General features: G+C 34.7%; 1 protein-coding gene across 3 annotated transcripts in view; it reads right to left on the bottom strand.

Moving 5' to 3' along the window:
• Nucleotides 1-766: 766 nt before the first annotated feature.
• Nucleotides 767-17,592, bottom strand: part of SEC23A (SEC23 homolog A, COPII coat complex component) — a 58,973-nt gene continuing 42,147 nt past the window's right edge. For all 3 annotated transcript variants that reach the window (XM_045568242.1, XM_045568259.1, XM_045568251.1), the window contains 5 exons: nucleotides 16,144-16,305; nucleotides 13,604-13,690; nucleotides 11,754-11,909; nucleotides 9,364-9,429; nucleotides 767-2,190 (listed from right to left, as the gene is read on the bottom strand). In XM_045568242.1, coding sequence (XP_045424198.1) covers nucleotides 2,101-2,190; nucleotides 9,364-9,429; nucleotides 11,754-11,909; nucleotides 13,604-13,690; nucleotides 16,144-16,305 — 561 coding nt within the window. In that variant the 3' untranslated portion in view covers nucleotides 767-2,100. The remainder of the gene's footprint in view (nucleotides 2,191-9,363; nucleotides 9,430-11,753; nucleotides 11,910-13,603; nucleotides 13,691-16,143; nucleotides 16,306-17,592) is intronic.

The following is a 17,592-nucleotide window of genomic DNA, read 5'->3' as shown; positions in this document are numbered from 1 at the left end:
TTTGATCACCTAAGAGTTTTGTGATTAAATTTTAAAACAGCAACAGTATGGCTGGGCACAGTGGCTCACGCCTGTAATCCTAGCACTCTGGGAGGCTGAGGCGGGTGGATCGCTCGAGGTCAGGAGTTCGAGACCAGCCTGAGCAAAAGCGAGACCTTGTCTCTACTAAAAATAGAAAGAAATGATCTGGACAACTAAAAATATATATAGAAAAAATTAGCCAGGCATGGTGGCGCATGCCTGTAGTCCCAGCTACTCGGGAGGCTGAGGCAGGAGGATTGCTTGAGCCCAGGAGTTTGAGGTTGCTGTGAGCTAGGCTGACGCCATGGCACTCTAGCCTGGGCAACAGAGGGAGACTCTGTCTCAAAAAAAAAAAAAAAAGAAGTAGAGGACAGTTTAGGGGTAAGTAACATCTTATTACTCAAGCCTCAAGACAGCATTCTTAATGAACATAATTTAAGGGGCCAGGTAAATTAAACAGGTAACATCATCACATGGTCTTTCCTCAATTCAAAACATGTGAACTCCAAAACAAACTAACCTTATGGCAAAAATGAATAACTATTTTCAAGGTGATGGAAATGCTCTAAAACTGATTGTGGTAGTGGTTATATAACTCAATGAAAATATGTCTGGTAATGTAAATTATACCTCAATAAAGCTGTTATTTTAAAATGAGTAACTTTTAATCCACTATTAGATTTTAAATGCTCTAATTTTACATTAGGCTTCTTAGGCTTTACTAGATTTCAAAATAACCAGAAAAAACAGAGAAAAGTATATTTTATTGGCATTTAGGCCTAGCACAGTTCAATTCAAATAAAACAGAACAAAGTAATCTATTTAAACTAATTGAATATATCATATAAACAATTTTTTCTTAAGTTTCTGTTTTACCATCATACGATTGTGTTCATGCAAATACAATCATCAAAACTGTCCTTCTAATAATATATCATAGCACCACCTTTTATTTGCAGTACTTGATACATAAATTTCATTGTCAAAACACATCTGGCTTTATCAATGTAAACACATTTGCTACAAGTAAACTTTAAATGATAAAACTGAATGATACTAATGAATAAATCAAAATAGAACTGAGCATCACCACATGACATAATTAAACAAACATTATATAATACTGTCTCAAAAAGAACAACTTAATAAATTTCACAAAAAGGAAGCAGAAACAAAGAGTAATGTGTAAACTCCCAAAGTAGTGTTAAAATACTGAAGGATATAATGTAAAATTTACCTCAAAAAACTTGGGGAAACAACAAAACCATGCAGTGAAAACCAAATTGGTTTAGTAGTTACAAGAGTCATTTTACTGCAAAGGCTTACTAAAATGCACTCTGACAAAATGATTTATTTTCTATCTCTCCCTTTTAAAAAATTATCATCATGTTTTGTCACATAAGTTGGGTACTTTGTAGAAATTTCACATTTATTGTCAGTGTGGGATCATTATCCCCCAAAACTTTTCATCTCTACTTTTCCAAATACCCAAAACCATTAAATTATCTTCATGAAAATTACCACTATAAAGTCAAATAATTCCTAAACAAATCATCATAAAAATAAATCTGCCTTAACAGACTAAGTAGAGAAAAAGTATATACATAAGTGCTGAAAATCACAAAAAATGGAATAAGCAAAAATGTTCACATTTATCATTACTATTTTTTTTTTTTTTTTTTACTTTCTGACTAAAATTAAGAGAATTTTCTAAAATGTCAGCAAGGACATTCAGTGCTGCTTTGGATTTGTCTGCAATGTACAAATGAGTGAAATATCTGCAGTACAAGGCAGACTTTATTTTTACCCTTAAACATAATTCAGTTATAAAGACCTGAAATTTCTAGAACCAGTTATAATACTGTGGCAGGCAAAACAAATTTGTTCTTATTGCTCTCATTATATTTCAGCTTAATCTACAAACGTGAACATTTTTCCTTATGTTATCTCAAACTATATTAAAACAAAAAAAAGTCTAAAGAGAGATCTCTGTTGGTTTCCACAGATAAATTGAAAAAGGAAAAAAATGAAATTGGAATATTATTTATCTTCTTAAATGTCCTTAAAATGTTTAGCACTTCAGGCAGCACTTGACACAGCAAGTTTCTTCAAGTGATCCATAAACACTTGTAAACTAACATCATCTGTTAGAATAGGTGCTCCAGACTCCTAGAGGAAAAGAAAGATATTAGCTATGATTAAATCATAGCCTTGCAAATGTTTAAAATAGACAAGGAAATCATTTTAAGTAAAATAATGCTTATGCTCCTGTTGAATGAAAAATAATCTAACTGGCCTTAGTCCCTAGTTTCTGGGAGTGAGACTCTACATCCTAGAATTCCCTAAGCAATAGAAGTGTCTTTGTCATTCATGGACTAATGGGACTACACCTGAGTTTATGCTATGAGATGAGATGGCTCAGGATGGGGGCTGGTCACCAGAAAGACCAATGATGTGATTATAGAGTTGGGGCTTTAAGACGGCCTGACCTCCAGACCCTTTGTCCCTGGCATTTTAACAGAAAGGCCAGCTGGAAGGAAGCAAACTCATAATATATCGTTTTTAAAATAAACTATGCTTATCAGGTTTTCAAGTCATTTTAATTGATTTCTGTGATTCTAGATAATTAACAAGGGTTAGGGGAAACTTCTAACATCAATTTTAATAAAAATTATATTGACAGAATGACGTTGGTAACCTAATCCATTAACAATGAAATTTTACTAAAGCAAGAGAAAATATTTCCAGAATTTATATCTGAATTTTAAATTTTCTTCTGATACTCAATTTCTTATTTATTAATAAACATATAAAAAGTCTAAAACAGGAAATTAAGTAATTTTCAGAAGAGATCAGCAAGTTAGTGGCAAATATATAGCTCCTATGGTTCTAGTCTAGCATAGCCACAGACATGTTATAACCTCTCCTGAATACAGGAAAATCAATTTTATCATGTTAATTATTAAGAACTTGAAAAACTTGATAATGAAGGGAGGCAAAAGCACTAATTATCCATAAGACTTTTTTTTTTTTTTTTTAAAGACAGGGATGGAATGCAATGGCATGATCATAGCTCACAGCAGCCTCAAACTCCTGGGCTTAAGCAATCTTGCTACTTCAGCTTCCCATGTAGCTAGGATTACAGGTACACTGCTACACCCAGCAAATTTTTTAAAAAAATTTTTCTTGGTAGAAACAGGGTCTCTATATGTTGCCAAAGCTGGTCACAAACTCCTGGCCTCAAGTAATCCTCCCGCCTTGGCCTCTCAAAGCACTGGGATTACAGATGTGAGCCACTGAGCCTAGCCCCCATATGACTTTGAAGAAGGAAGTCACTTAACCTGTGTCTTAGTTTCCTCATCTGTAAAATAATAGTAATAACAAGATCTATCTAACACAGTTGTTGCAATGATTAAATGAGCTAAATTGTATAAAGCAAGTAGAACAATACCAGGCACAGGATATGTTTTAGCCATTTTTATTATTTCTTCTTTTGAAAAACCTATTATAACACTGAAATACTTCTCTTTATTCTACATTCCTAGTTAACATAGAGAAGCACAGGTCTCAAAAATGTAACCTAAACCAATAATAAACTGGTGGCTCTTTTTTACTTCCTGTAACTAGACCAAATTTTTTTTTCATTTTACAACTGTTTTCCACTTCAAGTCACCTAACCTCTGATCTATTTCTCCTAGTCATGGATTTTCTAATTTATATACTGCAGAATTCTTATCTGAAATTATAAATACTAATGCTCAACTCAATTTTATCAAAAATTAGCAGTTTATTGATCTCAATTTTTCAAATGGGCCCCCTGTCTATTTAAAATATATCCAGGATTAGGCAGAACGGTTCAAGCTTTACATTATTTAGTATATGAAGCACTACACCAACAGAGGCCTCCAGGACCCTGTCACAAAAGCTGTGTTGCAGTGGTGCCCTCTTCAGGCCATTCATGGATAATACTTATCACTAGGTACTTGGATTTCTGACCAACTCCTTAGATGTTAGATTTCATTAACTTTTAGTAAAATGCTTGGCTGCTAAAGTTAATTCCTTAAATTGTAATCATCAAATTAGCTTAATTACTAAAAATTCACATCTGGAGTCTGACAAGTCTGAGTTAAAATCTGGACCCTGCCACAGTTTAATTATGGGATCTTGGTAAGACACTAAATTTATATGAGCTTCAATTTCCTCTTCTGAAAAATAGGATTAATAGTACTCAACTTACAGACATTTTTAAACAATTAAATGAGAATACATAAAAATCTTAGCATAGTGATTAAAACAGTATAGATTCAATTTATTATTATGATTATGAAAATATTAACATAATTTCTCATAATAATCATGCATCAAGAAAGACCTTAGGTTTTTGTTTATGCCTCTAATGCCCTTACTTGCACGCAGTAATAATTAAACTTCAAAGTTTAAAATAAGTTTTCTTTCCTGTGCTATATATCTTTAGGAAAATTTTTTTCCATTGATAACAGTGAAACCTAACAGCTAATATTTACTGAGTGAGTATTACTGTCCATATCAAGCACATATATTATTAAACTCTGTAGACAAGGAAGTGAAGGCAAAGAGAAGTTAAGTAACTTGCACTCTCAACTACCAGCCTTCTACACTTCCAAGATTAAGCTCCTTCCTTGATATAAAACCTCCTGTAACTATGCCTGATAGTTAGACTTCAGGACTTTTAGACTTTGGATTCAATTTATTTATCTATATCATAAAACCTCCTTAATTCCTCACCACCTCCACAAAACTCCCATACTCTTATCTGTGCTCTCTCCTGTCCAGATCTATTCTATTTGATATATGCTATGTTTAAGGTACTGTGGGAAGTCAAAAATGAGAGTAACCATTATTGCCCTCAAGTAATTTATAATCTAACAGGAGAAATAAGTGCCATAGGAAATAGATGGGAAAAACGGGATGACAGGGCAGTGATATTACACAGATCCAGTCATACAATCATAGGAAGACGTTATGGTTTGAATGTCTGTCCCCTCCAAAACTCATGTTGAAATTTAATCCCCAATGTGGCAGTACTGAGAAGAGGGTGCCTCTATGAGGTGACTGGGTCATAAGGACTTGCTCTCATGAACGGATCCATTCATGCATTAATGAATTATCACAGCAGCGGGACTGGAGGCTTTGTAAGAAGAGGAAGAGACACCTGAGCTACACCATGCTCGGCCCCCTCACCACGTGATGCCCTGCACTACCTCAGGCCTCTGCAGAGAGTCCCCACAAGCAAGAAGGCCTTCACCAGATGCAGCCCCTCAACCTTGGACTTTTCGGCCTCCATAACTCCATAACAAAGAAATTTCTTTTCTTTGTAAGTTACTCAGTTTCAGGTATTTCTGTTATAATCAACAGAAAACAGTCTAAGAAGAGTTTCATGGAGTCAGTGACCTTTGAAGTGAACCTTGAGGGATGGGCAGAACATGTCCAAGTGGTGATACATAACGTCACAGAGATGGGAATATGCTCAATGTATTCAAAGCGGAGTGAGAAGTCTAGTTTGGCTAAAAGAACTACGTAATAGCTAAAGGTAGAAAAAGATAATTGGGTCATACCAGAAAGGACTCTCAATAGCAATATAAAGGGTTTATATGTAATTCAATAAAAGGTTATGGAAGATTTCAGAGCTGACATTCAGGACTACTACATTAGGGAGACTATTCTGGCCACTGCCAAAATAAGAGAAAAAAGGCTGAAGCACTAAGACCATTTAGCAGGTAATTCCAACAGTCCATGTGAAAAGTAACAAGAACCTGACCTCGGTTAGGGACAAGGATAGGGAAAATAGGGCAAAGCATTTGTGATTAATTATGGGCAGAAAGGAGAAACTGTAAATGACTTAAGTTCTGAGCATTAGGAATTGAGAGAATAGTGAGAACTTCTGTAAAAACAAGAAATTAGGAAGAACAAGATAGTATTAAAAAAGAGGTCAAGTTGGGACATTCGGCTTTATGAAATGTCTACAGGAAATTCAAATGATGTGCAACAGACAATTAAGGAAATTCAAGTCCATCGCTCAATGTGAAGCCAAACAAAAGACAGAGATTTGCAAGTTAGCCTTCAGATGAGAGCTGAAGTCCTAAGAGTGAATGCAATCACCCAAAGAAACAGTGAATACAGAGAAATCAGGACAAAATCTTGAGACACCTCTATATTCAAAGGGAAGAGGCCTTAATTGCAGTTATTGCTTCATTTCATTTATTTTCTACCCAACCTGGACCCCACAGTTTATTGCCATAAATTATTCTACCCTCTTATTAATGTGCCCATCTTTCCCATTTCCAGTCCTAAATTATCCCCAAAGTCTTTCAGCTTTGATCCACTGTCTGACCTACAAAACATGGTTAAAGAATATTATGGAAGCATGCCCTAGAAATTTTTAGTAAATAAAATGGGTCCTCACCACTGCTGTAAGAGCCTTTTACTCATCCTCTGTTGATTTCTTATATTCCTTAAACCTGTTTTTAATTTTTTCCATTTTTCAGTCCTTAACCCCAGCCTTTCTCACCCTTAAAATAATCTCCTATTACTGTAAAGAAACAGGCAATTATCCAATGACAGCTTCCACTCCACCTCAAAATCTTTGTCTTCCCCTCTTCTTACCTTTTGCCTTTGCAGAAAGAAATGTCCTGCCTTCTTACCAGTGTTTAACCCCCATATAGTGCTTGTGATCATATCGTCTCCTTCTGTGCATCTTAAACATCTATTCTTTTGTGTCTTCCCCATATTGACTCCTTACACTTGGTCTACAATTAAGTTCTGTGCTCTTATCCTAGCAACAATCATACCTATCCTACTATTTATCCTCAGGCTAAATTTGCAGTTGAATCATTTACACTTAACAAACTCCACTGCTTTGCCACCAATTCCTTATAATCTATCTTACTCAACCACTATATTAAAACTGCTTACAAAAGGCCACAAATGACCTAGTCATTTGGCTCAGTCATCAAATCTGAGCACATTTTCTCAGTCTGTATCCTTCAACTGTCTACACCATTTTGGTGTTTGTATCCCCCTTCTTATTCCTTCTATAAAGTCACCTTTTATAACACAGTATTCTTTTCATTCTTCTTCTACCGCTCTGGTTATTTATTAAATATTCCTGCCACTTGTAATCCCTGAAGGTTTTGTCTCATCCCTCCTTTATCTTTCTACTCTCTCCTCAGACATGCATTCACTGTGATAACTTTAAGTATCACCTTTCTAAAATCAACTTTCATTTCCTTACCCTGACCACCAAACCCAAATTTCCAATAGCCTACTCAATATGGCCATCCTATTGTGGCTCAATAAGACCATGTAGATAGTATCTCAAACTGATAATGCCTAAAATGAAACAGTTTCTCTCTACCTTCCCACTCACTGGTATGTGTTTACCTAGTCACCCAGGCTTAAAATCCCAAATTACCTTACTTCCCCTCAACTTAAAATATTTATTTTTTAAAAATTCAACCCTACAGAAAAGGTGAGAGAAAAGTACGATAAACACCCATATACCTAAATTCACTGACATTTATGTTTTTGCGTATTTTTCCTTTTTTTCTTCTTTTTGTTAAATCATTTCTGCAAGTTGAAGACATTATGACATTTCACCCCTAAATACTTCAGGATATATCTTCTAAGATTAAGGATAATCTCCTATATAACCACAACACCATCATTACACTCAAGAAATTGCATAATATTATACTACTTATCTGATATATATTCTATATTCAAATTTCACAATCATCCCAATTATGTTCTTAACAGCTACTTTCTCCCTCTAATCCAAGATCCAATCAGAACTCAGATTTGTGTATAGCTGTCATGTCCTGGAATAATATACTTTCTTATAACTTCTAATCAAGTCCCATTGAGTCTATTTTTGAAATATCTCCCAAATCTATTCCTTTTACCATCATGCCTTCATTTCCTCTCACTTGGATTACTTCAATTAATATAGTTTCAACCTACAAACTGCTCCAAATTAATCTTAAGATTTGGCTGTACTATCTAAGGCTTAAATTTACCCCTATGCCCAAAAACCTTCAATGACTCTCAGTTACTTACTAAATAAAGACTCAACTTCTCAGTCTTCAACCTGACATTCAAGATCCTCTACAATCTGGTCACACAACATATTTCCAGTTTTGTGTTTTATTATTCAGCTCTACACGTAGTCTCTTACCTTACCCCACATTATCTTCTACCTAGAATTCCCTTCCTCACGCAATTTCCACTTACTGAAATAATAACCATTCTTAAAACATTTAGGGTCAGGAGCGGTGGCTCATGCCTGTAATCCTAGCACTCTGGGAGGCCGAGGCTGGTGGATCCCTCGAGGTCAGTAGTTCGAGACTAGCCTGAGCAAGAGCAAGACCTCGTCTCTACTAAAAATACAAAGAAATGATCTGGACAACTAAAAATATATATAGAAAAAATTAGCTGGGCATGGTGGCGCATGCCTATAATCCCAGCTACTTGGGAGGCTGAAGCAGTAGGATTGCTTAAGCCCAGGAGTTTGAGGTTGCTGTGAGCTAGGCTGACGCCACGGCATTCACTCTAGCCTGAGCAACAGGGAGAGACTCTGTCTCAAAAAAAAAAAAAACAAATAAACAAACAAACAAAAAAACATTTAAATGTCCCTTTTTTTCTGATCTCTTTTCTGATCACATACCCTCTACCTGCTGCCACCGTGCAACCTCTTCCCTCTTCCTCTTCTAATCCCTGTAATACTTTATATCTTTCTAAAGTCACATCTGCCTTGTATTTTACTTAGGTATGTATCCTCTCTCCAATACTTGACTACAAGCTCTTCAAAGGCAGGGATGATAACTATGTAGGCTGAAGTGCCAACACAGATTCCTGCACATATTGAACACTCAACAAATATTGATATGGTATATCAAGAGGTAGGACTTCTACCAAATTAAACTATATCAATAATGATTTGCAGGCTTTCCACCTCTCCCACTCAACTACAATCCCTGGCCTCTCTTGGCTTCTTCTGGCCTTTTGTGGTTCATGGCCTAGCATTAAGCTGGAATCATCACTTCCTGTCTTATATACTTTATTGCTTTTTGTTTCAAGCATATGATGCTACACTTGGAATATGAAGGGGTTCTGTCTATTTGACAGGATCACCTTTTTATTTTCTGTGGTGCCACCAAATATTAATTCTGTTTTCTACTCTTATTTTTTCATTACTTTTCCAACAGAATCATTACTAAATGCATAGGAAAAAACATAGCTTTCACTAAAATAACAAACTATAAATACACAAAGAAATAATTTCCAAGACCTGCTATTTACACTTACCTGCCCCCAGGCATACATATTATTATGAGTCTGTGAAGGGTTGACTTTTGAAAGCAGGAAACGGGCCTTAAAAGCAAAGAAGAAATAACATTATCCATCAAAACTAGATTTAGTCAATATAAGCTCAATAAATATATTATATCATCTAAAATAAATTTTATTTGTGTTGGTAAAATTAATTTTATTAAATCAACTTTTTAAATGATTAACTAAATTTTAAAGTTTTATAAATAAATAATAAATGCACCCTCTTCTCTCCAAATCATATATTCATAATAACAAAGAAACTGTTGAGTCCAAAGCTCAGCATATAAAAATTAGATGTGCAACAATTATAACAAGGTTCATCAGAAACCATCAAAGTTCGAAATCCCAAATAATGATAAAAATAAAAACCATGAAAAATAAATAAAAATAAAAACCATGAAAATCTATATATCCTTTTATTTAAACAATGACTCTCAAACTTTTTTAGACCACAGGTCTAAAATGTTGAGAAAACTTACCCAACATTTTACCCATTCACCCACTATGGCTTATCATCAAGAAAATAATATAATAAGATATATATTAGATATTAGATATATGATATAATATATTAGATATATAAGAGTATAATAAGATATATAAGAATAAGAGAGGAAAATGGCAATACATAAGGTGAAACATCAATGAGAGAACTAGTCAAATTTTTGATTCATACTGGAAGGACACAAGCAGTTGTATCTTTTAAAATTTAATATTATACAAATCTTTTTCTACTCTCTAATTAGTTTAACACAACAGTCAAGAGCACTGGCCCTGGATTCAGAACACCAGGATTCAAATCCCAGCTCCTCCATTTACTGTGTTTCCCTGGCCACAAGTAACCCAAGTCTCAGTTTTATTATCTGTAAAATGGAGATGACAATAGAATTCTTATGAAGATCAAATGAGATAAGGCATATAAAGTACTCTGCAACTTCTCAATACATGACAGCTCCTACATAAATACTTTAAAACCTTAATAACTGTTATCATTTCTGAATAATAGTTACTGATATTTGCTACCTATTTTATAATACTGTGCTAGGAACTAGGGAATACAAAGCATGGTCCCTGCCCTCAAGGAGCAAGTGAAACAAACTTACAACAACTTATAATTAATGTACTATAACTGACAAGAATTACAAGGGAGAAATAAGTATCTTATGAGTGTATATTAAGGGGACCTAACTTAGCCTTTTGAAGGGCTCAAAGTAGCTGCATGTATGTGTGTGTGTGTATATATATATATATATATATATGTATGTATGTATATCACATTTTAACCTCATAACCCTAAAAATTTTCATAATACCACAATGCTTTCTTAATACATGACAATTTATTTTCTAGGAAACTGGGGCTGAGTGCAGTGGCTCACTCACGCCTGTAATCTCAGCATTTTGGGAGACTGAGGCGGGAGGATCGCTTGAGCCAGGAGTTCAAGACCAGCCGGGGCAACACAGTAAAACCTTATCTCTACAAAAAATTTAAAAATTAGCTGGGCATGGTGGCAAGCACCTGTAGTCTTAGCTATGCAGGGAGCTGAGCCAGAAGGATCACTTGAGCCCAGGAGTTCAAGGTTATAGTGAGCTATGATAGTGCCGTTGCAGCCCAGCCTGGGTGACAGAGTGAAACTCTCTTACAAATAAATAAACAAAGGAATAATAATAAAATATTTTCTAGAAAACTGGAATGACATGAGGAAAATGTAAAAGACTTATCACCAACTTCATATTCATAGACTTTATCAGTAAATAGCTTTAAGAAACTTTACTTTCCGTGCTGTTCACAGCTTGCATACCACCACAATGCCACCCTGGTCCTGTTAAGAGAGCTGAGTTAGAGGCAGAAGATGAAGGAAACTGCCAGCTTTAAGCAACTAGTCAATAATCTTATTGCTTTGCTCTCAAAGCTAATGCATAAAGCAAGCAAGGCCAGGTGCAGTGACTCATGCCTGTAATCCTAGCACTCTGGGAGGCAGAGGAAGGAAGATTACTTAAGGTCAAGAGTTCGAGATCAGTCTGAGCAAGAGTGAGACCTTGTCTCTACTAAAAACAGAAAAAAAACAGCCAGGCGTGGTGCGTGCACTGGTAGTCCCAGCTACTCAGAGGCTGAGGCAGGAGGATCACTTGAGCCCAGGAGTTTGAGGTTGCTGTGAGCTAGGCTGACACCACAGCACTCTAGCTAGGCAACAGAGCGAGAGACTCTGTCTCAAAAAAAAAAAAAAAAAAAGCAAGCAACCCGCCTTTTTCCCTTTCTGTTTGATTGTGAGGCAATCTATTCAAATTAAAGTCAGAAGGCAAGTAAGAACATCTCACTGTAAAACCTATCAACAAACAAACACACAAACTAACACTACTTACCTGGCTGCCCCCGTGTTCAGTGTCAATATATCTCGGCATTGGAAATCTGGAGTGAAGAATCTCCTGTGCATCATCCACTGGGGCTTGCAGAAGGTGGCGGAAATTTTCATATTCTGGCATATCCTGATATCCTGACTTCCGCCACTGCGCTATGGTCTAATTTTGAAACAACAAAAGAAATTATTTTAAATTTCTTGCCCATCAAAAAATCTTAAGGGAAAATTTTTTTAAAGTAATCTTCAGAAAAAAAAATCATAGATCATTCCATTATCTCAACTTTCTAAGTTACAAATACTAATTTCAGTAGAGAAAATATTCATAAGTAAATAGATGCAAAATTAGGATATTTCTCCTTTAAAAGTAAAATGAAATAATACTTAAATAAGCCAGAAAATTTTTTAAACAGTATGCTTATCAAATTAATGTTAGCTAAAAGCTATCTACCTAAGCTTATGGTATGTGAGGAGGAATTTTGTTACAGAAGATTTCCCAGAGACTTCAAAATTAATGATCTATTATAATGAAGTCTGTACCAATGGACTTGTATTCTGGAAAGACATATAAACATAAAAACTTTAATAATAACAGCAATAACATTAGAAAGATAATATACCTGTAGAAGACCTAGTGAATCAATTCTTTTATTAAGGTAAATGGCTCTAAAAACCGTGTAATTAAATCATTCAAAAATCTAAACCTGGTTTGGTTTCTAAGTTAGCTGAATCAGTCGATGTATATTCTTTATACCTATATACCTCTCTATATAGCTATGTATACACTGCACTTCTGATTTCTCCTTTAAGCACATTAACGAGCTGTTTGAAAAAGCAAAAATTATCATAAAAATAAAAAACAAAAAAATCAAGCTCTGTCAGTATTACAGGTATTATTCTTAACAAATAAAGGGCATTAGAAACTGGTATGAATTAAAAATAATCAAAAAATAATAATCAAATCTCTAAAGTTCTGGATAGTTATTACTTAAAAAGATACTCTGAGTAATGCCTTTACTTTTACCGTGCAAATGTAAAATCATTTACAAGCAAAGCAACTGGAAAAATAAATCTGCATAAGTTACTAAAATATCAGACTATAAACTTGAGAGCAGGTCTATGAAAAAAATAATCTCTGTATCTTCCAGAGCATCCAGAGTACAATGCTTTTTACAGAAGAAGCACTTAAATATTGGTTGAGTGAATAAATGCAGAAATGAATATAGTTCTGCTAAATACCTGGATTAAAGCTTAATGTCCACTCAAATATTCTGTTCTTTTTAATCATCATTCTAATTAAGTTATAGATTTTAACTCACTTATGCTTTAAATGAGTTTTTAAGATCATGTGTCATCCTGATCAACTGGGGTAAAAAAAAAAAAAAAGATAAAAAAATATGTAAGAAAAAAAATTTTTTAAATAAAAATAAAATAAAATAAAATAAAAAGATCATGTGGAACACTTTGATAAATAACTTCTTATAATGATTACATAAAATAATAAAAAGCCAGCCACTGACAAAGGCTGGATTTTCCCCTCTTAATGTTTTCAGGTAAAATCCAAGTGTCATATGTCTATGTATTATGTCAATGGGTTTACTTTAACAACACTTTGCCTTTATGCAAAATCCATTTGTCCAGTTGTGTGTGGACAAATGAACAAAATAACCACAGATGGGTCAATTACAATTGAAGCCTAAAAACCTATAGTAGGAAGAATCACATTTTATACATTCTTTATAAAAATGGAAATCAAAGTTTATCAAATATAAATCTCTAGCCACATAATAGAGGGAAAAAAACTTCCCTAGGTAAAAAGAGTTTACATGCATAGCTTTAAATGCTATGGAATCTTACCTCACCATGATAAATCAAAATCTGGAAGAATGTGTCCATGAGAAGAATACGATCTGCAAGAATGCTACTGCTATCAAGAAGAACCGGCTAACATGAAGAAAACAAAGAGAGATAAGGGGAAAGGAAAAACAAATTACTTAAAAATACAAAATAGATCTTTCTAGGATTATTTTCTAAATTTTAAATTTATATTTTATTACTTAAAATCTCTGGCTATTATGAAATCTTACAGTGTATTTTAATTTTCCAAGGAATCTCTTTAACCTGAGGTAACAAACAATTAAAAAACAGAGTAAAGTGAAGAGGAAATCAAGAATGGCACCTGAGTGAAATGGGGAAATGGCACCACTGAGTGAAATGCTCTCTTTGGGACAGGGCAAATTCAGAGCAACAAGAACATAGTTCTGTATATGAAATGAAAGGGAGTAGCCTGGACTGATGACATAAATAAATTTGGTGTCATATACACAAAGATGATAATTAAAATATGGGATTAGACTACATCTCTTAAAGAGAAGGAAGTTAGGGAAGGCCAGAAGATTGAGCCCTTAAGCATGCCGACACTTAGAGGTCTGAGAAGGAGAAAGAAGCAAAAGAAGACTGAGAAGGAACAGTGAGGGAGCGGAACCAGTCAGGTGTAGCAACTGTCACAGAAGCCTAGAGTAAAAGGTTTTCGAAAGGTTTTACCTAGTCTTCACTACATAAATGCTGTTAAGAGCTCTGGCAAGATGCAGTACACTGGTGATCTTGATAAAAGTGGTTTCAGTATAATATTAGGAACAAATGCCTGACTAATACAAGTTGAGAAGAGAATGTCAGATGAAAAAGTATAAACAACAAATAACTTTTTTGAGTTTAACTATAACCAGGAGCAGAGAAATAAATGGGTTGACAGTTAGAGAAAATGTGGAGCCACAGTGGGTTTTTTTGTTTGTCGATTTTCTCTTTTAATATGAGTGCTGTTTCTGTGTTAATGAGAATGATCCATATGGACAGAAAGCGATGATGCAGGAAAAAGAAGACAACTCCAAAACCAAAGCCTTAAGAAAATGAAACTAATGGGATTCATGGATTAAACAGAAAGGTTGAAATTTAATACGAGCAGCCACCAGGGATAGTGGGATTCCAATTTTCTTCTAAACACTATTCTACACTTTCCAGAAGTCTACAATTTACATATATTACACCAAAATAAGAACAACTTTTTTCTAAAACATACTTTCCTGATTCAAAGAACTACAAAGCCAAAATATATAGCTAGACCAACATATTAAAAATATTTTTTTCAGCCAGGCACGGTGGCTTGAGCCTGTAGTCCCAGCTACTTGAAAGGCTGAGGCAAGAGAATCACTTGAGCCCAGGAAGTTCGAGATCAGCCTGAGCAATAATATACCAAGACCCTGTCTCAAAAACTACATGTATTTTTTCCTCTAGAAATATTTGGCCAATTACTAAAAAAATTGTAGTAACAAAATAAAATATTTTACCCACTATTTTTACAAAACAGTGAATAATGGCAACAGGAAGGATCATTAGTCAATAGACATGATAAATATTCTCTTTATACTGACCCTTCCTAAAGTATGATATTCAAATACAGTCACTACATACTTTAAGTATGTAAAACAGACAATTTTACCTACAGAATATAAAAACTGTTCATTTGATAATAGGTTAAAATAATTGGGACAACCTTCTAAGGTTAATGGATGTCTTTATCAGTCTTCTAAGTATATGTCTTTATAATCAACTATATTTTGTGTTCTCAAAAGACCAAAGGAAAATCAGGTTATATTAAAATAAGAGACTTTGTTTAGACAGAATGTCATAACTGTCAGACACTAAACTCTGGAATAAGCTACAGGCTACAGAATCATAATCACTTCTGGACATTGTTAAAGACATAAAGAATAATCATAAGTCCTAGAGGATTTGATCAACCAAATGCCTAGACAAAATAATCTACAAGTCACATTTTTATATATTTTTTAAACAATTTCCTAATATAGCCTAGCATGATATATAGCACATAGTAAACACCCATAAAGATTTTAAGTGAACACATGAATACCTTTTAATTAAATTCTTATATTTAATAATTATATTGCAAAAAAAACTTAATTGTTTTCTTTTTTTTTTCTTAGACAGGTTATGTTGCCTGGGCTAGAATGCAGAAGCATCATCACAGCTAACTGCAACCTCAAATTCCTGGGCTTGAAGTAATTCTCCTGCCTCAGCCTCCCAAGTAGCTGGGACTAAAGGCGTGCACCACCACACCCAGCTAATTATTTTATTTTTTGGAAGGCAGCTATGCTCACCATTATATCACCAACGCTATTTTATCTTTTGTAGAGATGGGGTTTCCTTATGTTGCTCAGGCTGGTCTTGAACTCCTGGTCTCAAGTGATCCTCCCACCTCAGCCTCCCAAAGTGGTAGGATTATAGGTATGACCCACTGTTCCCGGCCCTTAGCTGCTTTCACTTTTTTAACGCCACAGATCGCAGTAACAGACAATTTTTTTTTTTTCTGGCTATCTTACCTCTGGAGGTCCACTAAAAGAATATGCATACAGAATAGGCTGAATCATGATCAGAGACTGGGTCAGATCTTGACGCATAAAATGGTGACGATAATATGAACTCTCATCAGGACTATTGTTAAAAACTTGCAAGAAAGAAGATCTTCTTAAATGAAACATAAACTACAAGATAAAACGTGAGATAGTTTTTACTGATTTTAATATTGTGACAGGAGTTTAATGTTAAAAGCACATAACTATTAACGCAATAAAACAAGTTATAGTAAGAACATTCTAAATTGTATTTCGCAGAAAGCAATCTTATTCATAATATTTATCAGCTGCTAAAAAATATAATTCTATAATAATAAAAACAATTAAAGTAAGAGAAGTGACTCAAAAGGAAAAAAACAGGGACAAAAACCCCTTGCTCAAATCTAAATTATTCAGAGGCTAATGCCAGCCAGTGCATTATCACCATTCTTTGTTTTTATTCCTCATTCCTCTGACCACATCTCTGGGCTTTTTTATTATTACTCATTACCACCACCAAAAGATTCTAAAAGAACAAAAAGACAGATTAACAGTTTTTGTATAGCTTTCAAAAAATTGCACTGAGAAGGGTCTACAATGGTTTAAAAAAAAGTACACCCACATAATTTCTTAATATTTAAAGTTTTATCTATCCCTAAGAAACCTTCTCCAGACCTTGTTTCACTACTTCTTTCTCTTTTCACTTTTTACCCCTTCATCTACTTCTCACATTAAAGAGATCAAAGGGGGGGGACAGTTAGACCATAGCTACATTGGGTCTTTGACACAATCAATAAATAGGATTACCTCAAAGTACTTCCATTTATCTTTAGTCACTTATCTTAAATTCCTTCAGCCCTCAAGTCCCAATATGCCTACATATTGCTCTTGCCTGGGACTCACTCAACAGTTCTCTCCCAACACAGGCCACTCACTGAAATTCTCTATCCTTTTCTTTTTTCAGGGATCCCTAATTCACTGACAGACTCTCTTATCCCTTACCACTTCAGTCATTCCTGTTTACTTACAGGAATGTCTAATTGATAAAGTTTTAGGTAAATATTTAGGGGATGAAGACTTCCCTTAAATTTAGTCTATGTCCCCTTTTAGAAGATCATTGGGCTTTGAAAACCCAAGAAAAAAGGTATTTCCAGGTCCTCTGCTTCCTATTTCCAGCAAAGGGGAAAAGATGAAATGCTCAGATCTCTCTGAAGATCTGTAAGCCTAATGAGAAGAGTTGGAGGAGGAAAAGAAAAAAAAAGGAAGGTAAGTGTGAAGAATTTAGTCAGATACTTAGGCTTATGCCCTCATTTCTTTTTTTTTTTTTTTTTTTAAGACAGAGTCTCACTTTGTTGCCCGGGCTAGAGGGAGTGCCGTGGCATCAGCCTAGCTCACAGCAACCTCAAACTCCTGGGCTTAAGCGATCCTACTGCCTCA

Source organism: Lemur catta, chromosome 1, assembly GCF_020740605.2.
Source record: "Lemur catta isolate mLemCat1 chromosome 1, mLemCat1.pri, whole genome shotgun sequence".
NCBI classification, from domain to species: Eukaryota; Metazoa; Chordata; class Mammalia; order Primates; family Lemuridae; genus Lemur; species Lemur catta.
Note: the sequence above shows the minus strand (reverse complement) of the source record. Positions and strands in the feature narration are given on the sequence as shown.